This window comes from Lathamus discolor, chromosome 4 (genome assembly GCF_037157495.1).
Source record: "Lathamus discolor isolate bLatDis1 chromosome 4, bLatDis1.hap1, whole genome shotgun sequence".
NCBI classification, from domain to species: Eukaryota; Metazoa; Chordata; class Aves; order Psittaciformes; family Psittacidae; genus Lathamus; species Lathamus discolor.
In genome coordinates, this window is record NC_088887.1 from 106,488,741 (window position 1) to 106,515,290 (window position 26,550).

Below are 26,550 nucleotides of genomic sequence, written 5' to 3' on the forward strand. Positions count from 1 at the left end.
CAGCACCCCCAAGTCCTCCTCCACAGGGCTGCTCTGAATCTCTTCTCTGCCCAACCTGTAGCTGTGCCTGGGATTGCTCTGACCCAGGTGTAGGACCTTGCACTTGGCACGGTTAAACTTCATAAGATTGGTATCAGCCCACCTTATAAGTGTGTCAAGGTCCCTCTGGATGGCATCCCTTCCCTCCAGCGTATCAACCGAACCACACAGCTTGTTGTCATCGGCAAACTTGCTGAGGGCACGCTGAATCCCACTGTCCATGTCAGCGACAAAGATGTTAAACAAGACCAGTTCCAACACCGATCCTTTAGGGACACCACTCGTTACTGGTCTCCAGCCAAATATTGAGCCATTGACCACAACTCTTTGTGTGCAGCCATCCAGTCAGTTCTTTATCCACCGAGTGGTCCATCCATCAAACCGATGTCTCTCCAATTTAGAGACAAGGATGTTGTGTGGAACAGTGTCGAACGTTTTCCACAAGTCCAGGTAGATGACATCAACTGCTCTATCCCTGTCCATCAGTTCTGTAGCCCCATCATAGAAGGCTACCAAATTGGTCAGGCAGGATTTCCCCTTAGTGAAGCCATGCTGGCTGTCACCAAGCACCTCATTGTTTTTCATGTGCCTTAGCATGCTGTCCGGGAGAATGTGCTCCAAGATTTTGCCAGGCACAGAGGTGAGACTGACTGGTCTGAAATTCCCCGGGTCATCCATTTTCCCCTACTATATATGTAGTGAAGTACCTGGTATCAAGACAGAGAATGGCACTTCTTTTTAATGAAGTCCTTTTGTTTGGCTTAAAAAGCAGGTAGAGGTGACAGTGATGTTTTGTTTCTAAATAAAAGGAGTTCTGTACCCAGTGGTTTAAGTGTTCACCATTGTTACAAGGAAAAGAAATTTGTGTTTTTATAGAATAACATGTAATTGCCAAACAATACCACCATAAGATGTTTATCTGCATCAATACAAGTCTGTGATTCCTCTTTTTCTGCAGAATTTTACAGCAGCCACAGATCTGATCCTTTGTTTTAACTTGATCTGGAGGCTTGCAAATTATATCCAGTGCTGTTTTGGTAATATAGATACTGATTTGACCTCTTGGTTTCCATCTGTTAAATCACATGAAAGAAAGGAAAATACAGAGAAAAGAAAGTAATTTGACCTAGGATGTTACTGTATGTGCATGCGCATATGCACACACACACACGCGCAGGCATACACACACACACACACACAGAGTTCTGCTGCAAGAATTGTACTGGGGTGGATGATGCAGAAGATTCTGCTGCTATAGAATCAGAAGTAAATGAGGCTTTGCTTTCCATAGGGTAGAATGTAGTAAAGTGGGACCTTATAAGGGCACTGTACTGTTGCATCTGAAATCTCAGCACATTAAATTCCTGAGAAAATTCCTGGCAGGTTCTTATTAAGCAATATAAAAATATTTTTTTAATTTTTCTCCTTATTTGGTGGAGATTGGGACATATCTGCTGTCTCTTTTCATATTGACTTGCCGTTAGCTTGGGGTTCTGGTGTAAGATATTTTTACACTTTCAGTACCAGATATAATACTCTGAGAAGGAGAAACAGGAGGTGAAGCCAAGTCTTGAAAGAAAGGATTAGTTGCTTACATGTTTTGCATTCCAGGAAAAATAAATGTGTATCCTAATTAATCCCAGAATTTCCTGAAGCATGCAAGCTACAGTGCATTACATCATCTCTTACTTTATTTATCATCTGTGGCACCCAAATATGAAGATTCCAGCAAGTTTTTGCTCACAGAGCAATTAAGAGGTGTGTTAAATGAATTTCACAGCTGCAGGCTTAGTACTTCTGGAAAGCTGGCGAGAGCTATTCTGTTTTCCATTCAGGGATAAAGGAAGAAGTGGTGTCCCCATAATGTAGTCTTCTGGAGCTGGAAAGAAAACCCCAGCATTAGAGTCATTAGGTGCTGCATTCTATATTGCCAGGAAGCAAGAAAACCAATAGATTGCTATGCTCAAAAAGAGTTTGGTTTCCACCAGAGCAGCAAGATGATAAATCTGGTTGAAGCCCTTGAAAGCGTAACTATGAACTACTTAAACTAAAGCTTGAATATTTGTTTTACTTAGAACAGGAATGGCAACAGAGCTCTTAGATTCCAAGATATTGTTGAATGGTAGCCAGCAGGATTTACTTGTGTGTAACACACACTTCCCCTGTTATTTGCATGCTTATTATAGCATCTTATCAGCTGTTGTAAAGATAAGGAATTCTACCACAGCATTTCATGCTGTGTAATTATTGTTTGTCTGATTCATCATGCATTTCTGTTGGAGGAAGTGGCATGAGATGAGTGGAGGTGATCTCAAGTGTAGCTTTTGGCATGCATTGAGGAGGCAGCATCAAAGCTGTCCTGTTTTCGAGAGAAGCTGTACCACGCAGAAAGGTACCAGGCAGCCATGCTTCCCCCAGCATCTGGCAGCCATCCATGCTGGCTTTGGCCAAAGGAAGGAGAGGGCTGGCCAACACATAAGTCCTCTATTCAAATAAAGTAGAAGAAATAGGTGAAGGAGACTTAGTGAGACTGAGTGAGAGGTGATGGGCTGCAAGGTGCTTAGTTGACCCAGAGGTCTTTGCTTAGGGCATTAATTCACTCAAACTCTGCTCTGACATCTTTATAAACATGTTACTTTTACCACAAAAGCACGATTTATAAACATACACTCACATCCAGGCTTTGTATTTGTGGCTGATATCTGTGTTACCCAAATAGTGATATTTATTCGCTCAATAAAGAATAATAAAAAGCACAATGTGAAAGCGAGAGGTCTTGTTTGACCTTCAAAGCCTATGTCATGCTTTGCTTTTTCAGGTTGGGTTTTTTTATATATATATATATATATATATATATCTTATGGGGCTTAAAACTCAAAGGAACATAATGTTGAACATGATTTGTAACGCTGACAAAGTGAGCGCTTGATTCCATGTGGCAATATTTTAGTCTGTATTACATTTCAGGTCTTCAGTTTAAAAACACTGCTGGCTATACGCTAGTTACTTGTTGGCTCCTCAACTTTTTAGGGTCTTAGAAGTGCCATATTTTTAAAATGTGGCGAACACTTTTTCTGTGGGAATGTGATGCATTTAGTGTTTCATGGTGTCCTTCCAAAATCTCTAGTCAATATGACTTTCCTCATTCAGTACAATCAAAAGTTCCCAATAAAAGTGCCCAAGGAACCTTTGTGGCTTTTAAATTTGCTTTTCATGTTGTATAACTTTGAGACACATACTCTGTGACTTTCCAGCTTTGGAACAGCCGTTTATGTTCTCAGCTGTTTGGGGTTCTTTTTAAGTAGTCCAGTCCTTTAGACAACATGAATGTGAGAAGCATCAGATTGAATTCTGACAGGAATTTGCTAAAGCCACAAAATGACAGCAAATTATGTCCATTTGTCACCTCCATTGAAAAATGTGCATTTGTAGTTCTGTGGTGAAACCAGGATACTTAATTACAAAGGTTCATCAAGATGAGCACTTTAGCTGCCAAACAAGAGCCAACAGAATAACAGTCCAAGCGCTGAAGCTGATGATAGTGTCGATCTATTGTGTCATAAATTACATCCTGTTATAAATAATGAAATCTTGGAAACAAATAAAACATTCATATTCTTCACCCAGGTTTTTCCTCTATTTTGTGATGAAAATGTGTCTTGAAAAATCTGCATAATTAAATGTCATCCTTTCTTGTGTGATTGGCATTTTTAGGGTGGTTTTTTCACATTCCTTTTTATTAGGCTGCTTTGATTAGAGTGTGGCATGAGGATGAGTTGTTTTTATGATGCATGTTTGACATTTCCAGATTCCAGGAGAAACCCTAATTCCTGATGGCAAGACAATAATCTGGGACAGCATGAAAGGCTTCAGAATACCTAAGGCAACCTACAAATTCATAGGGCTCTTGAGCTGTGAGACAACTGTCGGTGGACACAAGTACAGCACAAAGTACCTAACGCACCGAGAAAGTAAGTAGCCCTCCCCATACGCTCCGTGTCTTTCAAAAAGCACTCTGCCCTGGTGACGTTATTCACTTTTCTTTCTCTTCATCACGTGCAGCCAACACAATTTTTGATGTTCAGTTAAGCACCCCACGTCTTGTCAAGTTGCTGAAAGGAGACAGCCTAGCAATTAACTGCACTGTCACCGCAGCCTGGAACACTAGAGTGCAGATGACGTGGACTTACCCTGGAGAGGTGAGTGCTGTGGTTGAAATGAAGAAAACAGGGGTTTCCCACAGACCGCGCTGTATCTAGCATACCAGGAGGAGTTTTGCCTCAAAATGCTTGCCTTGGTTCTCATTCCATCATTTTGACCCTTGCTGACATGTCTCTTAAGGTTTCCTTTTTTCTTTCTGGTGCATAATTGGACAAGTAAACATGTTTACACAATGTACTCTGGTTATATTGCATAATTGTGAGCAAACGCTAGAACTGTTTCATCAAGGAGCTTCTTTTCAACCTGATGAGATGATAGAAATTTCTCACCCAGTCCTGAGCAGGGACTCTCTCTTGTGACAAAACAAGTTTTCAGCAAGGCTGTCTTTCTTGACACATTCATTTCAAAGACTGGCAGACAGTCAGGCACCCGACTCAAGCATGTTTAGAAGAGATATTTTGATTTAGCTAGCCAAAATCTCATTTGTTAAGTGTCACATGAACAATTCTCTTGTTTTGACAACTTACAGGAATGATCTTGAATGTGCTTCTCCTCCCCCCATATTGGGAGCATCCTCATAAATACTTGTCGCATGCAGAATAACTGCCAGGGAGTCAGTATAAACCTGATAAGAAATTTGACATTAGTTTAAGGTTTACAACTCCCATTCCTTTCATGTCAGTTTGATTTACACTGGTGATTCAAGTCAAGATCATTTATTATGTCACTCATTGTGCCTAATCACAAACTGCAATGATGATTACATTATATAGGGAAGATTAATGCAATTGTTTTTTGCCATTTTCTCTGGCATTTTTTCTCCTTGGAAATAAACAACTTGGCAACAAGAAATGCTCCAAATGCATTATATTGCTCATTGCTGCCTTACTAAGCCCTAGCTGGGCACCAAACTTGTGAAATTCTTCTTTGTTTTTATTTGGGTGGTAACTGAAGAGTGCTCAGTGTTTATGAGACACCAACAATGTCCTGGGTTAAATAAACTTTGAGGCCAAAGGCTGAGGGGGAGTTGCAGGAAATAACTCCTCAGACTCACATTATCTTCAGTTCCACCCTGTTATTCCCTTGCCAAATCTAGTCCTTTTTCCATCTATAATGTTTCCACAATCCTCCTTTTCTTGTGTTAATGCCTTCTTCTTCTATATGCCTGCTGACTATGGCACTGAATCCAGGCACTAAACAGTGTGCTGCTCTTCACATTATGGGTTCCAGGGTTTTTATGAGCAATGCTGGAAAGGGCGCAATAGGGAGCTGGTGTCTTGGTGGGGCAGGCCATACAGAAGGCATGATTTTCATCTGGAAAGAACTAGTTTGGATGCTGTTACAGCTTTGGTGAAGATAAGAATGACTTCCTATATAATGTTACTCATAATTTTGTTGTTGATCCTCTGGGAATGTTAAGGCATCTTTTCATGCCTGTGCTGTACAGAGGGACCTGGATTTTTTAAGTTTATGTATGTTGGTACCATAGTAAAATAAAAATCTTAATGAAAATTGGTCTGATTAAGCTCACTCTTGTTCATTTTCATTTATGTAGGCAAGGAGGAGAGGTTCTGTAACGCAGCGCATTGACCAGAAGAATACAGAAGCCAATATTTTTTACAGCATCCTTGTTGTTGACAAAGTGCGTGATATTGATAAAGGCCAGTATACCTGCCATGTGAAGAGTGGACCATCAATCAAAGCTGTTAACACAACGGTCATTGTTTATGGTAAGTAGTGATGCAGATTTGTAGACTACTGAATACTCATGTACCAAGTTCAGTCATACAATAGCTTTATGTCTTGAAAAGAAAGTGGAAATGAATTTATAGCAGGTTCATCATGGCCAGAAAAAGAAGGGAGACCAGAGAGAATCTGGGCCTTTATTTCCATGACTGTTCTGTGTTGTTGGCAGTAGACCTATTAATGTTCAGTTTGATCACCATTGTCTGCTAAATACTGTAATGACCCTGTTCTCAGTCAGTTCTGGAGGAAACAATCTATCAAACTACAGTCTGGGGGAAAAAAAGTTCAAGATGAATTTAAGCAGAATAATTTCTCTTCCTCTTCTATGGTACTTATTCACTGATTGCTATGAAAAATGAAGATAAAAAAATAGTCTAGCTGTGTACAGAGGAGGTAGCTGCTAGGCCATTCAGAAAAATGAAACAAACACTAGATACTACAACTCATTAAAATGGTTTTACAGTGGGAGCCTCAAACGAGTTCCCTATGGACTGCCTGAACCTTCAGTGAAATCTAGAAATTCCTGGTGTTATTTCAAATTTATGTGAATTAGGACTTTTTTGCATTGGGACTCCCTTCTTTGTGGCATCCTGTTGTAATGAGGACTATCCATGATCTTTGGAGCATCATCGGTATTAAAGACCAAGTGGTTGGTGGATGTCTTCTGTGACAGATGACTTATGGTTGGAATATTGATTAGTTCTATGTTTTCAGTGGTCTAACTTTTCTCTCTTGTCTCAAAGTGTGGTCTGAACACCCTATGTTGGTATACTTAGAGTGTTTCAGTCCATTTTCCCTATTTAAGCCCTGCACTAAATTGCTGGGAGCACAGAATGAATCATGATGTCCACATGTACTCTTAAACAGCAACCTGAAGCAGTCGGAGACTGAGTTTTAGATTAAAGTCAGAGAAGCTGCAACTGTTGAAGGTAGCCTGTAATCTCTTATTCACATAAGCAACCTCATCTATGGGATACCCATGTTAGAAAGAGCCTGTGTGTGTGAATAATGGTTTGCAGAATCAGGGTTGTATATTTATAATTTGACATGTGTAATTAAACTACTGATTTGTCTCATGAATGTTATTTTCAATGCACATGGCAAGCTGGATTAAATATTGCAGTTGTTTCATAGATATTCAACATTCTCATGCAGTCTATAATGTGGGTAAATGTTGCACCATAGGTATTATGAAAGAGACACTCAAACAATTATTCATATTTTGAATGTTTTTATTCTGCTCAAGTGCAGTTAGAGGGTAAAAAAAAAAGAATAAGAGATTTTTTTAATGCATTGTGTTTTATTGCCTCTGGTAAAATCCGTCAACTTGCCAGAGAGTTTGAAATATGGGCAGTACAACTGGAAAAGGACAAATTCCAGCAGGTTGAGATTGTTCCAATGAAGCGATAAAGATTTGTTTGTTTGATGAAACAGCTGTTTGCTAGTGATACAGAAAGTTTCTGCCTTTTCCTCTGCTGTTTTTCTGAAGGTGCCTTAAATCACCTCTGGCAGAATATGTTCTTTTGGGACATTTATTGATTCTTGGCCTTCAGGGGTGGAAGGGTCATCTGACCATCCAGTTGAGCTTCCTCTGTACCACAAACCGCCTTATCTTTTGTGTCTTTTGACTGAAGCACAATGTGAATTTGGCTACAATGTGTCTTCTTCTGGCAGATTCGTGGCCTGGAAACTACATCTCAATTTCTTTTATATTTGTGGTATTCCTCTCTAAGACGTTAAGCTTTATTCTTGCTGTTGCCATGTGGGGACATCAAAACTATCAAAGATTACTTTTATCTGGATTCCTGTTCTCTTTAGTAGAACAATTCTTTTTGCAGGCTGAAAATCAGTAATAAAGTGGACTCTTTTTATTTTGTCTAAGATAAAGTGTTCATTAATTTGAAACGTCGAAGAAAAACTGCACTGGAGGCTGTAGCTGGAAGAAAATCCTATCGTTTGTCAATGAAAGTGAAGGCATTTCCCTCTCCAGAGGTTATATGGTAGGACAACAATTACTTTCACATATGCATACTGGACCTTTTCTTAGTTGAAAAATACTACCTTGGTAAAATATTCAAATAAGGCCACTTGAAATTGCAACAAACTGGAGATAATGCAGTTGTAGTTTTGTTGGAAGTTTCAGGGTTGTCTTGGGTTTTTACAATTTATGAGAACTTTATCTCCATTTTGAAAGTGCAAAAAAGGAGATCTGGAAACTTTAAAGCTCACATCCTCAAATACATTAGATATGTCTCCTACTGAAATCAGTGGACACCATACAACTTGTATCTCTACCAAGCTTGACCGAAGTGTTGCATCTAACTTCACTCAGACCTAGATATGAGACCTCAACTTTTTTTCCAGACAGTAGGAGAAAAAAAGATTTTCATTAAAATAAATGACTGAATTGTGTCATACAGACATGCACTATTAGAAAAAACGATGAAAGTTTTGTTTATTATATGGTGAAATGCAGTTTGTAGATCTACTTTCGTGACTGGAGTATTCACTTTGGCTCAAATATACTGTGCTAAGAAATCTTTTGAACAGGTTTTTATATTAATCCAAACCACTTTTATATGAAACAATGTTATCTATTCATGATCTCAAGTGCTGAGAGGTTTTTTTGTTGTTGTTGTTTTGTTTAAATCATTTTAAACACCAGTAGCTCTGGCTCAATTCATTGCACTTTAACAAAGGGTCTATGACAAGACTGATTAAGAAAACAAACCATAGACACATGAACAGTGAGAGTTCATGTTACTCACAGCCGGGAATTACTTTTGCTCTAAACGTTTTGCTTTACAAAACCTTTAAATTTATAGATCCACATGGAAAATTTAAGGGACAAAAGTAGAGCTGATGCTAGCCATTTATATGGTATTTTCAGTTTCCTTAATGGTTAGGCTTGTTGACTACACATATAGATCCAGAACTTCTGAAATATGAAAAAAAAAATCAATTTAAACAAGAATTCTTATTTATCTATTTATTTATTAGAGTGAGGTTGGTCAAACACTTGAACAAATAGTCCAGAGAGGCTGTGGAGTCTCCATCCTTGGAGATACTAAAAACAAGACTGAAAATGGTCTTGGCCAACCGTCTGACCTTGCTTTAAACAGTAGGTTGGTCTAGGTGACCTCCAAGGTCTCTTTCAGCCTCAACCATTCTGTGGTTCTGTAAAATACAGATGCAGTGAAATGCCTAAGTTCATAATCCTTAGACCAAATTTTTAGTGCTCCTTTACTAACAGTAGCTTTTCTGTAAATACTTCCTAAAACCTGTGAATCTTTTAATCAAGTCCATCGTTGTAATGAAACACTGTTGCATGCCTCTACTAACATCGTGTCAACCCTCATACATCATGCAAGCTACTAAAATGTGGTTTATGCTGTATTTTAGACTTTGAAGAAAAGTGTTGTGTTTCTTCAGGAATCTGTGTATGAGCTACAGTATTTTCTATGCTGATTTTCTGTTATCTTTAAAAACATTCGCTTGATAGCAGGATATCTGATTCTTTAGTGCTTATCTAATCTACTTACTCTTCCTCTTCCTAAAATCACAGCTGTGCTTAGGCTACTGTAATACTTTGTCCCAGGGTGTATTCTGAGGTCATAGAGAAATGGTCAGTGCTGGATGATGCAACCTTTTTTTTGTCTGAATGACTCTTAGCCAAAATGGTTGTCTTCTAGACTAAATGGCGTCATGAGCATGGAAAATTGGGATCTTCAGAGATAGAGCTGCAATTTTCAGCAACTCTCAAGTACTACAGAGCCCTGTCAGATCCTTATCAATTTTATATAACAAATTATAAAGCTGTTTGGGGAATACCAGTCTTATTTGTAAGGGAATGATAAGCCTCTGGTAAACAGTCTCAGGCTGTAAATTCAATTGTTGCCCAAAGATTGAGAAATGTGAAATGAAACAATGCAGGCAGTTTAAGATACATTATTTTTTCAAAATTTTGATTTCTGGAATTCTTTTAAACAGGTTAAAAGATGGGCTACTTGCTGCAGAAAAGTGTGCCCGATACATGGTTAAAGACTATTCATTAATCATAAAGGATGTTGCTGAGGAAGATGCTGGAAACTACACTATAATACTGAGCATACGGCAGTGGAATTTGTCTAAGAACCTTACAGTCACTCTTACAGTAAATGGTAAGTTTACAGCATATTCTTACTCTTCTCCCAAACATTGAAGTAGATATTCTTTTATCTTGCACATTTAAGGTCATTTAGTGTTTTCTTACTGACTTTCATGGACCCAAATCCAAGCTCCATATGGAGGGTGACAAACCCATCTTGGAATCAGAAAATGGATGCTGGTTTTCATTAGAAGGGTTTCTGTCTTCCATGGTCACATACTTGTTCCTGATGACTTAAATGTGTTACTAACCACTCATCTGACTTGACTTAGGCTTGCTGTTTTTCTTTGTTTCTTAGGGATTTTTGTTATTACTCAGCCTGCAGGAATGTAGTATTTTCATGATCATGTAATACATTGGAGATGAGCTGGTTTTAATTGCTTTCTAATTTTTATCCTTTCCAGTGAAACCCCAGATATATGAAAATGCCGTGTCATCATTCCCTGATCCTAATCTGTATTTACTGGGCAGCAAGCAAGTGCTGACATGCACTGTGTATGGTATTCCTCAGCCTAAAATTAAGTGGATGTGGTATCCCTGCAGACAAAATCATTCCAGAACAAGGTAGGGCAACTTCCTTACTTCTATTTGGCGTGTTTTCCCTTACTATTACATTTAAATATTTACTTTTTCCACAGAAATAAAGCTTGCCTTGACCGTTGCTTAGTTAGTAGAGTTTGTGTGCTTTTAATTAATATAGTTTTTAGTAAACATGTAGGCAGAATGCATTTCTTTCTGCATCATTATTTGAAAATGGAGGGCAGAGCTGTTATTTTGTATTGCTACGTGGGTTTGTTTACAGTTCACTGCCATTCATGCATGTAATGTCCAGAGGCGATAATCACTTTCTAATTTTTGAGGGAAGCATTGCAGACAATGTCTTGCACAGTTCACACACTTTCTCATGAAGGAGATTTCCATGCATTCCTCTATGCTTTCCTCCATGCACAGTGATTCCCCTGTGTGACACCTTTTGAAATTCAGCTGAACTAATCTTAAGGACTTTTTCCATTATGAAGGTCAAATGTGTTTTCTGATACATTGACTCACAGGTTCAGTTCAGCAAGCTAAGTGTGCCCAGCATTCTCCAGATGATAGTTCAACAACATAAAATATAAACGGTGCCATACAAGCTTACGTGATGCTGATGTGGTGCATAACTAATCCTCTTTTATATTTAAGCCTTCTTTTGAACTCTGTTTCTTACTATTACAAGTTTGCGTGTTGACTCATTTATCCTGCATCATGAAATCTGACACAATCCTAATGATTAACACTAAACTTCTACAATGGCATTAGCATTAAGCTACTGTTGAAGGGTTCAAACATGGAAGGTATTTGGATCACAGCACAATGAAGATACTTAAACCTAACAGAATTTTAGGAACCATCATTTTCTCATTTTGAATTGAAGATAATTACTTTAGATAGGACTTACCTTCTTTAACTCTTTCATGGAATTGGGTTTTAGTGCCAGTCCCGCCACACATTTATGCTTATGCTAAACTGCAGGGGTATAAGACACTTCATTCAATTAAATAGGACAAATATCTTATTTCAAATTAAGGGTGCTTGTAAGTGCTTTGTAATCAGGAAGAGAGCGGTCAGCACTTCCTAAGAGCACACAGAGCTTTTCCAATTATGCCTTGCTTTGGTATTATGCTAATGATGGCTTTCTGTGCCCTTCTCACCAAGAGGTGGCACTAGCAATCTCTCCTTTTGCTGGCATAGGTATAACCTGAAATTCTTCATTTTGAGGACAGGTGAGGGATGCATTTCCTCTGTCTATTACCTTCGAGGGATGAGTTGCAAAATTCTGAGTATTAATTTGGCTTTGCTTATGGTTGCAAGGTGTAAGATGAAATAACAACAACTTTTAGGTGGAGAAACCCTGTGAAATGTGTATGTGAAAATTTTCAATCTATTTATTTCTAGCAAGTGTTTATACATCTATGCATACTCTGGGTGGAAATCACAGTGCACCACTGTTCAAACTGTTGGACATTCTTTGGGAGATGGGATGGTGCTTGTCCATTGTCAAATCTTCCCTTCTGTTAACAAGCACACATCTGCACTACAGCACAGGAGTGCGTGTCATCAGCAATAGAAATTAATATCCACAAGCAGGTGTTTAATAATGTGCTAAACTGTAGACTCAATTAAATGCTAATTCGAAGTGTGTCTGAGCAGGTGATCAAAGCAGAAATATAACAACTTGAATCAGCTATTGGCTCTGTTACAAGGTTGTTTCCAGACTTGCTTCCAAATTGCCTTCATAATTGTTCTGTGACAATTCTCTTTAACCCCCTCCCCTTCCTTCTCCTTTAAATGCTCATTGAAGAAATAGTCTGGAAAACACCATTTTTATTGCTTTGCTTAGGACGAGTGGAGTGACTCCTTCTGAATAGTATGGTGACAATCAACTATCAAAGAAAGGCAGAAGTACCTGAACAACTGCATTTTGTCTCTAGCTGTGGGAAGGGAGCAGAGTGGTCTAGCTCGCTGGCACACTTTGCTCAGGCTGATATCTGTGCCACTTAAGGTGTTCCCCCTGAAGAAATTAAGAACCCTTTAATCACACTTATTTCACTATACTTTCCCCTTTGCGTGAGGGGAGATTTGCCTGAAAAACAGATTTAAGTTGTGCGTACTTTGTGCAGCAGAGGGAAAAAGGAATCTTATTCTGCCATTACAGCATTTCTTTGGGTTTACCTTCTCAACAGTGGGTTTCCAAGGCTAAAATGTTACTTTATTTGTGTTTGAGTATTGTCTGTTTCTGTGCCTTGTACCTTAAGTTGATAACCCACCCCCCCACGTTACCGTCATTCAGTGTATGGCAGTAGGGATTCTCCTCAATCTTGAGTCCCATGCCATGGGACACACTGTGAACTCTAAGTGAAACAATGCTGCTGCAAAGACCTTGCACTGCACAGATCTGTTCGCTCCAAGGTTTATATGCGTGCTTAACTTCACATCACTGGAGTACTATGACACTTAGTGCAAAAATTAGATGGTTTTATTTTTAAAGGACATTTGCCTATGGGCTCCCTAATGGAAGCTATTAGATTATCTGGCTGCTCCTTTCAACTTCTGTTCCAAACAGTTTCTGTTTCAAAAATCTAAAAATACCTCGAAAGGATTCCATTGCTTTTAAATAAAATGAAGGTATATTTTAATGTTTTGTGATTTATCTTCATAAATCGATCTGCGTAGCTCTTCTCTGTACTTCATTCAAGCCAGTAACAGAAAGCCAGCCAAATTAAACAGTTACCATAGTTTCCTGGTAGCAAATTTAAAAAAAACAGACAAACAAAACAAAAAAACCCCCAATCCTGTTCAACAAATGGACTTTTGGAATGTGGACAGACCAACCTCATTAAACTTTCCTGTTCTTTATTTTCTCTTAAAATGACTTTGCTTAAATCAATGCTATTGCAATTAAATAACCTTCTGTCAGCCAGCTAGCTAACTAGATGGATAAGTGAAAAGATGATCTTCTGATGTTCACCCTAACATAGAAATGTTCACCAAGGAAACACAGAAGAATCAAGAAAAACTTGGGCAAAAAGTTGTGTTTAGGTGATTTTTAAAGCTTTTGCAGAACTAGTAAATTTGGAGATGGCAGGCAAAAGACAGTAGAAGATGTAATAAGAGTTAAAATAAAATGCAATTTAAAAAATGAAAGATTAATCATTCTTAAGTGACTGAGAAACTTCTTTTCAAGTGCGATTTTACTCCAGCTTACCCTGCTATAGCAGACACATGTATTCCTAGGCCAGGCAGCCCCCAGTTGCTCAATGGATATAGCAGAAGACAGCCTGTGGGACACTTGTCCTACACTGTCCATCAGCCTCCTTGCCTTCTTCTCTACCACCCTTGAGTGGTTTCTTCTTGCCTTATTTTGGCTCGGTCTGGGTTGTCAGTGGAGGTGTGCAAAGGGGCAGCAGCAGCAGGGCTTGCTGAAGGTCTCTGGAGACAGCCAGGCTGGGCTCCACCTAAAACTGTGATCAGCTCTGGTGCTGTAGAACGAGCGTCTGCACACTAGGAACGTGCTTGATGCTAATGGTTCTTGACCTGAATCTCTTCAGCAGATTTGTGTTTATCTTAAACTGGTCTGGCAGAGATTGCCAAGAAAGGCATGTGGGATACTGATATTGCTCAGTGGAAGCGCTGTTTTCTTCAGCAGTTGTATGATGTCATTTGGGAGCAGTTTCTTTCTGTGGACATTTCCATGTGGCCAGTTTCAGAGAGATCTTCGTCATGTTCTGTCCAAGGTTTGGCCAATCGGCCCTTCAGAAACTGCAAACAGATGCAACACTGTCCCATCACCTCGCTGCCTCCCTCTTTCCATGACCTGTCAGTCAGGTTTATTTAGCCCCAAACTGCATATCAAATTATTATCTTACAACCCTCCCATCACGCCAGTCTGTATTTTCTGGCTTTTGTTTTTTTCTCTGTGTGTGTATGTATGCGTGAGGGAGAGGGAAACATAACGGTATTGTGGAGATGCCTACGAAAACAAAGTCATTGGAAAAACTGGTACATGATTCTTTCCCCCTATAGCATCATGATATGAACTTTTGGTGTAAACCCACCTGAATGATTGGACTGAGAATGAAGGGCTGAGTGTATGAAACTGAGGACAGAAGCAGGCAGCAGGAACCAGGTGCTGTGCAGCAATGCCTAAGCTGATACTGCTGCTAAAGAGCTAAGCTCAGGAAATCACAGCGCTCTGCTGCGTGGGTCCTCATTGAAATCACTACTGATTTAACACAGAGTGATAAGAAGGGAATATTTTCTCCCTTTGAGATTGTCTGCAGTGTAAAGGTAAGGTCACAGGAATTATTTTCAATAGAAATAGCTCTCCAGCAATACAGAGGGAGGAAGAGGAACATATTGTTGATCTCAGAGAGGTGAAAACTAGAGGCTTTCCTTGAAACTTCTGCTGAGATATAGAAAGACTGAAACTATCAAATGAAAGTGCATGGCAAAACTTCCACCAGCTTCACTGAAAGAGGAGCCAGGCCATGTGTGCACAGCAGTCTAATTGCATTTCTGCATTGTTTATGTGTGTGTATTAATAAGGGATTGAAAGGCAGAATCATTAGGATGTGCTTGGATAGATTATCAGGGGAAACCGGATCTGGAACATCAGTGAGGTATGTAAAATGAACAAGTAAAGAACAAATGTTAATTGTACTTAATTAGAAATGTACTGAACCACCCAAATTTAATTGTTGGATGTCTGCAAACATTGATGCCTATTAGTTTGTCCACAGCAACTGTTTTTGTTCCCCATGCCATCTTCCATTTTCAGGAAGGGGAAGTCTGAGTCCGTAGAGCTGGTAAAAGTAGGTCAGATGCCATTAATAAACAGGTAGTTCAAAAATGCTTTTGTTTAATTTGACATGTGGCCAGATCCTCAGCTCTAAATTCACACTGGGTGAAGATCTGGCTGGTGGCTTTCATGCCTTCCAGCACATGCCTTCTGTGCTCTACTACACAAAAATCTTGCACCAATCTTGCAATGTAAAGATACTTAAAATGGGTACATCAAAAAAATACACTAACTATTCCCTAATTTTGCTATGGTTGGGGAAATAGATTAGCATAAGTAAAAATCAGCCCTTGTGTTTTTCATGTATCCTTCAAAATATGCAGAGGAACGGACATGAGTGTACATTGCAACAGTGTGGACCTGCAGCTAATGTGAAGCCAAAAGAAAGAGTGAAATACCATCTGATCTGCAATGTGCTGAGACATCTCATTCTGCATTTCCACCTTCTATCCTCTGAAAACAGCTAGTAGGGCTGTGTCCTGGTCCTCAGGCAGTATTTCAGATTTTTATGATATATATGTTTTATTATTTTACTAAGAAAATGCCATGTGAATCAGATGTGGCATATATGTATGGATGAATAAGTCTGACAAACACATGCTATACACTGCATGCAGTTTGCCCCGGTGTGTCCTCAGGATGACGCACTGATGAATTTATTCTGCAAGCTGTTAATGATTTGATTATTATTTTATCTCACTCCCCTATTTTTTTTTTTTCCACTTCCTGTCCCTCTTTTTTTTTTTTTCCCCGTTCTTTTTTTTCCCCCTCTTGTTGCCTTCACAGTGTGGTCTCTTGGCTTTACTTTGGACCTTTACTCCAGACAGCCTGACCCCCAGTCTCAAAGAAGAACACATAAGGGACATGCAGACAGTGGGATGTTTTTGCTTGATTTTTTTACTCCCTGTGGCCCAGCCCATAGAAAATAAAACATGTGACAGGCTGTACGTGGGGACCGCACGTCGTGAGAGCGGCCCTGCACGCTGGCAGTGTCCGAGCCAGTGGGACGTCCCAGCCTGCAGCCAGAAACCTCTCGGCCAAAGGAAGGCACCAGGTCAAACTCTGTGTGTGCTTAGGAGCGATTATGAATGGAGAACTATTACTGGATCAAGTACACCTTTTACAAAAATATACAAACTTTAGTTAGCATCCTTTTCCCTTTTAAGTGTACGCCTTTCAAAAAGCCTTTGCCGAAGGCTTTGAACAGACACGGCGTATGGGGTAAGATCACGCACAGAAAAATATATTCAGTTAAAAAATAGAAAACAGAGGCTAAGAGGGAACAGCCAGTTCTTGCAGCAAGGCGAGGTGACTAGTGAAGTTTTTCAGGAGGTGGTGCTGGGGTCTGTACTTGTCAACATGTTCAGAAATAACCTGGTAAAGGTGGTAAGGACGTGACAGAGTTTGCTGATGATACAAAGTTATTCAAATTTGTAAGAATGAGGGCTGATTGCGGAGAAATGCGGAACTGTGTGAATCTGGGTATCTGAGTGATAAAGTGGCAGATGAAATTCACAGAAGATAAATGTGCATGATGCACATAGGAAAAAACAATCCCGCTTTCCCATGTAAAATTGAAGTGTAAAAAGGCTGTTAGCTGATCATTACTACCACAAAAAGGGATCTGAGTGTTGTGATACACGGGTTTGTGAAAATGATCACAGTCATGAGCAGCTCTAAAAGCAAATTAAGTGTTAGGAACTCCTAGGAAAGACATAAAGACCGAAATAAGAGAACACCATGATAACTCCACATAAATCCATAAATTACCGACATCTTTTATACTATGAGCATTTCTGATCCTTTCATCTCAAAGGACGCGGCCAAACTGGGAGGCACACCAGGAGGGCAACAAAAAGGATCAAAGGAATTTCAAGGAATGAGAGGAATGTGTGAGGGATGAGTGAGGAGGGAGGTCAAGGCTCTCAGACCCAAAAAAGAGGTGACTTGGGGGCTACTTGGTAGAGATCTACAGACTTGTGAAGAGGACACATGTCTGAGGTTCAGTTGTGTATGTCTTTGCCAGTTCAAGAAGTAGGGCCTATTAAATAAAGCTAGGAGGAACGTACTTTGGAACATATGAAGGAGGTGGCTCTTCATGCAGTGGATAGCAGATCTGTGAAATTCCTTGCTAGAGGACTTCGGGGGTTTGGAAAGTCTGCACAAAGCCTTGGACATCCACTGAAGTGTAGAAACGGCCTCCATTGCGGGAAGTTCCTGAGCTCATAATAATTGGTGACTGGGGGAGTATTAGGAGGAAGTATCTGAAGTTAGTCTTGCTCTTACTCATCCCCAACCATCTGCTTACGGTCATTGTTGAGACAGGATATGGGGTAGATGGATCCTTGGTCTTATATCCACGTCTGTCAGTATTTTTCACTTCCTGTTTTCCCTCTAATCAATTCCCCTCTCTCCTTAAAAATGTTTCCCTCCATTCTTTTTCATCCTTTCCTTGTTTTCTGCCTGCACTTCCAGTCCCTCACTCCGGTCAGCGCAGAGCTGCTCTCAGACCTCTACTTGCAGTGAAGCTGAAAACAAGTAATTTTGAAAAATACAACCTCTATGCAGCAATAGCTCTTTCATCTCCTCTGCTGGTCACTGGAAAATGGAAAGGGTGTTACTTGTGCTTCCTGCTTGTCAACAAGACAGGGAGCATTAAGGATTGTGTAAACAGATCAGTAAAGAGTTACTCCTTTTTAGATACAAAAGCAAAAGGATCCAGCCAGTGAACCAAGGGAAAGGAAGGAAATTTTGGCATTATGAGAAAGAAGATGTTGGGGTTATCTGGATCTTGGAAGTTGAGGTGAGGTTATGTCTACAAGCCATGTAAGCTGTTAGAAGTTACTTGTGCGTGGAAAATAACTTATGCCAGAAGGGCCTGAACAATATATTGGACTTCTTATGTAGGGAGCTTCGGTTGGAAATAAATGGAGTGCAAGAGTGGACATTGTATATAGAGTCTTCATGGTGTTTCTGTTTAGGTTACTTACTACTCAACCAAATCAGAAAACACATCTTCTTTTCAGTACTATGGACTATTAAAACCAAACACTTCATTCTCCTGAAAGAAATACTAGGTGCTTGTGGAAATCTCATGCTCTGAGTGATAATTCTGTAGTTCCAGCCAACATCCAGCTCCTCCATGGAGGACGTGGTTGTCATTTTCACACAGAGAAAGTGGAGGCTGAGTCACAGTGACTGCATGGGAGATGAGAGTGATGGCAGTCTAGCAAAGGAGGGAAAGGAAGCGGAAAAGAAGGAAGGAAGGAAGGATCGGCTAAAGTACGATGGTATTCTGCATCCATGAAGAGTAGTAAGCAGTGTGAAGCTGGAAACTGAAGGTCAAGAAGCAAAACAGAATTATCTGATAAGAAATTCAAGTTGTGAAAAAGTCAAGTCACCTCAGGATGTGCAAACACCTTAAAAATTACTTTCAAATGCTCTTATGTTCCCAAACAGCCAGAGTTATCAAGTACTGGCAAAGATGTTGGAAACAAAATGTGTGTTTTGGTGACCGTCAGCCTCAGGCATTTGCATTTTGTTGTAAATAGCTGGTGTGCAGATGTAGAAGTAGTTTTTTTTTCCCTGTAGAAATGTGAGCGTGGTATGCTGAAGGATTGAAAGCTGGTTAAGTAGGATTTAACTTAAGCTGTTGATCATACTGCTTCTTTTGAGATACTTCAGATAAATCAACTTTCTGTGGTAGCATACTGGAATAGTTTGGGGCAGGCCATCATGCTTGGAAAGGATGAGTGTGTAGGGGAAACTCTACCCATTTATCTGGTTACATGTAGATAAAGGAAGAAAGGCAGTGTGCAGCTGTCAAATATTTTCTTTTCCCATAAAGCCAACGCAATATGCAGCAAAGCTATGAATGCCATATACCCTACTGTTTTCAAAGATGCTCACCAGGAGGATGGAGCAATCAGGACATCTCCTCCAGAGAATGAGCTTTCCCTCTAAGTATCCCTCTCAATGGGGACACAGAGCATCCTACAAAACAAAAGACAGCTGAATCCTCATTCTGGCAAGTGAGCAGTGCGCCAGTACCCCAACCCAACCTAATGCCAGGAGGCCACTCAGAAATCGTCCAGGCACCCTGAAGCTCATCAATGAGTATCTTCTCAACATGGCTAATAGTATCCTTGGTCATAAGTTGATCTCGCACTGGGGACAAGGGCTAAGGAGTGGCAATGGAGAGTTGCTGCTCTCCAAGACTCGCGAGGGTATCTGAAGTGAGATGGGCAGGTGACATCTCATCTCCTCTTGGTGGGCAAATGTTGACACTGCAGTAGGGATCAGTGCCAGTGAGAGCAGAGAGGCAAATGAGATGCGCAAAGGAGGAATCTGCACTGCTTTCACTAGGATTTCTTGTTTAGCATTCCTTGCTAAGCTCCTAAATAAATATAAATAAACAAACTACAGTATGCAAAGTAAAATTCATCCAGCTCCTACTATTTGTAGATTTCCTCCTAGCCCTACTAACCTGTGTATCAGTGAAGGTGTTTGGGATGAAATCCCAGCTGGCTGCAGGTTTTCCACCGAATGCTGTAGGCTCAGCACTGATTATTTTTGATCTATAGCAGGAACTTGGACCATAGCTCCTTAGAATCATAGAATCACATCTACAGCTGTGGAGCACACTGGTGGAGGGCCAGCACACGTTCTCCCTCTCCAGCCCCACAAAGCACGTTTCACAACCTGTACATGTCCCTGCTACTATTTTCCCTCTCTGTTTCCTGCCTCAAATCAACTCAATATACCCCAGGACACGTGGCTAAACAAGCGCCTCGCTATCAATCGCAGGTTGTTGGATGCCAAGGCGTGGAGCAGGCAAAGCCCATCTCATTTTGATTCTTTTGATAACTTCCAAGTGGAAAACAGTTCCTATATATTCTTTACAATTCCAGGAATTTCCAGAGTTCCTGCCTTAAAGTTAGTGTCGTCACCATTGCCTCTTGAAAGATGTGAGTCAGCTCAACTTGAGTTTATAATAACATTGCCCTGATGCTGCTAGGAATTGATTGCTGCCCTAAAAAAAGGGTAGATGCTGAGAAAAATATTGTGCCTGCCATTAAGTATGCTCAAAAATGGTCACCGTCAGTGACAGGATAGCTTCCTTTTGCTCCTAGTACTGGTGTAACTGCCAAATACTACCTCAGTAAACAACAGTGTGATTGAGGTTGCCAGTGGCTTTGGCAAGAGGAATGCTTAGAGAATTGAATGGGATGTTACAGGAGGGAAAGATTGCAATGGCCTCTGGCATCACATAAGAGGGTTTGGGAGGGAGGAGCTGGGAAGATGAGGAGACAGAAGATGAGTATTTTTCCAACTGATATGGGGATCAAGGGTCTTCCATTTGTATTTGTCACTGTGCTACTTAAACTGCAGAATGTCTCCAGGATGGGGAAGAAAATGTGTCTGGATAAGCTGGGTCTAGGGCTTTCACTTACTCCTGTCTGTCACACAGAGGGTCAAATACATCCTGTGAATAATTAGACAAACCCCTTACCTCAGCTAGTATGCTCCACTGTAAATCACTGGGGTGACAACAAAATAGCTTTTCTTCTGAGACCAGTAGTTTCATAGGCAGGACTTTAGCTTGGAGCTGGTCTGTAGTTTGATTTCAGTGAAATACATCAAGATGACATGAAGTACACTCTTACCCTGGAAACTTTTCCCCATCTATAGTTATAAATACACCACGCTATTGTGCTTGGCATGCTGTATGCTAATAGAGGTGAGGGCTCTGAAACTCATTAGGAAAGGGAGCGGGCTGCGGAGCAGAGTGAGGACAGTGTGAAGCTAAGGTTGATAGCCACGGCCTTGTCCAGAATAGGCCATGGGAGTTTTCTTATCTCACTTTGGCAGGAGGTGCTGCTAGCTTCCTGTGCGAAATCAGGAGCATATGCTGCTTTCCTCTTGTTGTTTGGCTTCCTCCGCTACACAAGACGGTTCCCAGCACTGTGATTATCTTTGCATCTTCAAACATGGCACACTCTGCTTCCTCAAGGGCTTGATGTATTCTTGAGAATCAGGCTGGTTCCCCTCCCCCAGGCCACTTCTCTAGGGCCCCTGCCGGTGCCAGCTCCGCACATCACAGACCTCTTATAAAGCTGAACTTATTCTGGTTGCATAAACCACTCCCCAGCCTTCCAAAGAAGTGTAAATTCCCAAAGCTAAGGGTAGCGAGCAGGTCTGCTGGTGGAGCTCTCCCTGCGCTGCAGGCAGCAGGGCAGGGCAGGCAGTGCATGCTGCCAGCTTGCCCCAGCACCCGCAGAGCTGCCCTCACCCCTGCTTCCGCCCTGGAAACCCACAGGAGAATTAACAGCTTCTGTTTTTACAAAGAAATAGCCTATTTCTCAGGCTCTGGACACAAAGGATGAAGCATGCCTCTGCGTGCGGGTGTGTGTGTGCATGCACACAGGCAAACGCGCATGCCAGCACGCATGCAGGCACATGGAAAAACTACTTGAGGGGGAGAAACCTGGTTATTCTGCTTCTCCCAGTGCTCCACTAAGGCAGCAGGGCCTGATCACGTTGCTCTGTGGTTGCATAAGGCTTAGAAGCATACATTTCTACATCCCCCTGCCCCTGTCCATTATCATCTATTACACAGGGTCTCTACACTTGCACAGTTACACTCACGAAGTAGGGAAGTGAACAGATCTGCAGGGAAACATCTAAGAAGTGCTCAGAAATGTGCTGGCAGATATCAGCTTGTTTATCAATCTCTGCGCACATTGTGTGCTTTTTCATTAACCTGGCAGTAACCCTGCTGTAAGCTTTCCTGAAGATGCAAAGTAATGAGGCTCATCCCACAACAAAACATTTCAGGAATTCACATGCTCTGGAGATACCTGGAGTAAGATTCAGTTATTCAGTGGGATTTCCCTGCAAACACAGGCAGTTCTTGCTACAAATAAGGTCCCAAGTAGATAGTTGGATTAACTTGCAACTTCTTTACAAAACAGAAAAATACATAGCTGATGTTATCTGAGGACACACGCAATGAAACATCAGTTGGATTAACGGGAAGATGATTGTGTATTTTGATCCCAGCCAGAGTAAATTTTTATATTTTCGTTTTTCTTTCTTTCCAAGTATCTGTAGTTAACACAAACATTTGGTTTGATGACTGCTTCTAAGTTCAGGAGAGCCTTTTCTCGTTCTGTTACAAAATGACTGTTGTTAGAAGCTGAGGTCAGGTTAGGAGATAGAACTCTTAATTAGTCCCGTTTGTTCCCTCCCCATCTCTACCTGATACTGCTGTCTTAAGCAGTAGCTTCAGGTGGCACCACTGGCAGCAGCAAGAGGCAGGGTGATTGGGTACTAGCTTAACAACCAGCTCAGGAGACTGGAGGTGGCTTGTATGCTTGTCCTAAGCTCTCATAATGTGTTTGAGGTTAAAGAAAGAGCATTTGGCATCTGAGGAGAGAAAGCATCTGGTTCTGCATCTAAAGGGATGAGTCTGAGTCTTGTCCTAGAGTTTGCCAGGCAGTCGTGCTGCAACTGATCTGTAAACGTTTGCTGATCCAGCAGGCTGTGGAGTCAAAGTGGCGCATACGACTGTGCTCACATCTCCCGCTGTTTACTGTGAGCTGTTGGATAATGTACTCTCAGCTTGATTGCGGCTCCTTTTTCATTAAAACCATGGACAACAGCTATTAAGGGTGTTTGATTTTCCACTGTAATTGCATTAACATCGTAATTGGCAGCTTGGAGATAGTATAGTATGTGAAATAAGTCGGGTTCACGTATGTGCCTCCAGGGCTAATATTTCACTAAAGTTTTACATGTGTTTTTCTTGTTATCATGATGTTATTGTAATTATGTTGGTGGTTTGTGTTATGGTATTAATGAGTAATCAGCATCTCATTGTGCTGAGCATCAACAAAGACATAACACTGTCCTTATCCCTAAGACATTGAAACCTAAATATATACAGTTTTGTTCAAGGAATTATGAGGACAAGCATAATAATAACTAAGCCTGGAGGCTCCAGAGCTGCAAGGGAGATTGCCTGTCAGAGATGCACAAGCAATTTCTGAATATACATTATTGAGAAAATCTCTGTCCTTTCTGTCCTGTACCAAAATATGTGTCTCTGTAAGGTATTTTGTAGTAAAGAGCAAAAATTTTCAGCATTGTAACAAAGAAACATAAATTCATTCTGTGGGGAAAGGAAAAAAAACCTGAAATTTCTTTTTTGTATGGGTGAAATGAGATTTGAGGTCTCTGTCTCCCTGTACAGAGATTGCCCAAATATCCAGTGACAGGGATGTGCTTTTGATACTGCCTTTGTGCCTGTATGGGCATCATGAAATAAGTTCTGATATCTGCTATGGCATGGAAATGTTATCAGTTTACCAACATTATCATGTCTTCTGTGTTCTAGTCTTGTTACAGAGCCAGACTTCTTAAAGAATTAAATGTGCAAAGTAGATAGCATCTACCTTTCTGAATAATTTTTAACCACTTTCTTTTCCAATCTGAACGCGTCAACTGTCTTAACGCAACTGTCTGTCATCTACTATGGCCTCAAAAATCATATCTCAGAAGCTGGCTTTTAAACCAAGAGTCTGGAAGAAATAGTTGTGCAGGGCTTTCTTGTCATGCTATTGCCCCCTATCCTCTTTCCGTGCCTGAATGACAATGACTTGCTCCTGGTGTTTGGCTTTTTCAGCTCACTGAGCTTCACAGTGCCCATTAAGAAATTTGGGCAGACAATCATATATCTGATCACTGCCCAAGTTAGTTTACATATCATCATTTCTTTAAGCTGTAATGTCTGCTAAGACACTGGTCAGCATGATGCAAAGTTACACAATTAAAAACAAGCATGTAAAGTTATTGTACCATTGATACTATAAACAACACAAAGTTTAAGCAAATTGCACAGTTAGCTGAAGGGAAATGAACCTCATTCTTTGGTTGGGATTGCGTCACATGCTGTTATCCAGTCACTGGGCTTTAAAGGTCATTTCTCCAAACAACTGATATGCATGTCAGAACTATTTGATTACAGATACTACAGTAGTTACCTTTCAAATCCATGGAAGATCAAAGGACCGTGTCATATTTGAAAGAGCCTGACCCTGATGAAGGGTTAAGCTCTACTGATGAAGCTGGAATTGAACAAGCAACAACTAAATTTTGGATGAAAAACAAAATTAGATATCCTCAAACAGGAATAGGGACAGACAGCATTTAAGAAGCATTCCAATGTGTTTATTTCCATGTGTGTACCACATTAGGCTTTGAGAAATAAATTAGCTCTACCATGACCACACCTGAATGTTCTGATTACAAGCCAAATTGTTACATAAGGCAAAACCCCTTTTTTTTCCCTGAGATTTGCATTCATTAGCATGACGTTGATTCCTCCCCTCCCCAGACTAAATGAACATTTAAATCTCTTTGACAATTACATATAGTTTTGTTTAACTTTGTTTTCCTAATTTGAGGATTATAGTTATTTATACTGTGCCTTGTAATCACTGACCCTCAGTATGGATATTTTGACATTTTTGTAAACTAAACTAAAGAAAACACACAGAAATGAGAACTTGCATCATTTTTCATGATAACAAAACCAACCTGCACGTGGTGAAACAGCATGCATTATAGAATGGATCTCAAAACAAATATAACTTGTTTTGAAATTAAGGCTGAAAATAGTATGAACTCATGTTTGAAGCCAAGCTTCAACCATGACGATGACTCTGGAGCACTGGAAATGGGATGTTGGTCTCTCACAGTCCTGTAATTAGACTTCAACTGTAAATTCTGACCTCCCAGTCCACAGTCAGCTAAACGGTGAAAGGTAATATTCAAGGAAGAGCTGTGGAAGTGGATAAAATTGTCAGGCTACAAACGGCAGGATTTAATCAGAAGTATACTTTTCTGGTCAACACCGCACCTGGAGTTTCCCTCGCTGATCACTGTTTCCATAAGAATTGTTTTGTCTTATGTGTTAAACATTTCTCTCGACCACCAGATCAATAAAATTTCCATTTTTGTTGTCTTCAGGCATGGCTTTTGCTCTTATACTGAAGGATCTTTCATCCTGAAAGCTGGCAGCAGTATAGGAAACAGGATCCAGAGCATCACTGAGAGGACAGCTGTAATAGAGGGCAAAAATAAGGTATGATTCTTAGGAGCAGACAAACTTTCTGTGTTGACAGCATGTGTTGAAAAAGCACTGCAAAATGCTATTGAGGTAATAGTGAAGAGGCCAGTGTTTTTATATTGTTTAGATTTGAAGAGTTGCATATATGCAAATAACTTTCGTACTTGGTATTTATCTGCTGAGATGTACTTATTCCTGCAAGCAGTCATAGTAAGGTGAGAGACATGCCAAGACAGTGTATCAATCAGTGGGATTCACCATATCTGCTTTCTTGGTTTATAGTATCTTGGGGCACCTCAGAAGCACAAGGGCATGGTTCCAGGCCATCTTTGCTTCATTTGTGACATTGCACAATTTCCTGTTGTTTTTCCTATGAGAATTAAACAATTTACTCTCATTAGAGAGTTTATTCCCAGATGTGGTCCTAGATTATTAGATGACCAGGTCTTTTCTTGCAATAAAAATTTAAAGGGCCAAATGAATCAGATTAGAGAAACAAAGTTTTAAAGACATCTCAGTCAGAGAGAGCAAGGTGAGATTCATTCCAGTGTTATTAACCATCTAAATGTTAACTGTCTAGTACAAGTCAAGCATTCCTTCATGGGCCATGGGGAGATGCAGGCACTTCTGAAGGATGAGTAGGCCTGTAGTCTATTGGTGTCTAACGCGGGAGAGATTAACTTGCCAAGGGCTGTGGAGGATTGTTGATCAGTTAAAAACTAAAAATCAAGATTTTTTTACTAAAGGATGCCCTAGATCAACTGCACTTACCTGGGTGAGACAAGGACTGATTTGTTGTGGTTGCAAGCTACATAGGAGTTCAGGTGAAGATGCACAACGCCATGCCACAGCCACAACATCTTTTTTTCACAGGCTGGTTTGGTTTGTGGTAGTAATGGCTGGAGGGATTACGTATTTTAAAACCTACCTTATTCTAGGTTTCTCATTTCTAAGGAGACTGAAATGCTTTTTATAATTCTAAGGGCA

The 26,550-nt window shown here is 40.5% G+C and overlaps 1 protein-coding gene across 3 annotated transcripts in view; it reads left to right on the plus strand.

Annotated features, from left to right (window-relative positions):
- The window catches only part of FLT1 (fms related receptor tyrosine kinase 1), a 112,326-nt gene that overhangs the window by 26,944 nt on the left and 58,832 nt on the right, over window positions 1-26,550 (plus strand). For all 3 annotated transcript variants that reach the window (XM_065678459.1, XM_065678461.1, XM_065678460.1), the window contains exons 5-11: window positions 3,848-4,010; window positions 4,102-4,238; window positions 5,756-5,930; window positions 7,829-7,946; window positions 9,937-10,106; window positions 10,498-10,657; window positions 25,464-25,578. In XM_065678459.1, the coding sequence (XP_065534531.1) occupies window positions 3,848-4,010; window positions 4,102-4,238; window positions 5,756-5,930; window positions 7,829-7,946; window positions 9,937-10,106; window positions 10,498-10,657; window positions 25,464-25,578 (1,038 nt within the window). The remainder of the gene's footprint in view (window positions 1-3,847; window positions 4,011-4,101; window positions 4,239-5,755; window positions 5,931-7,828; window positions 7,947-9,936; window positions 10,107-10,497; window positions 10,658-25,463; window positions 25,579-26,550) is intronic.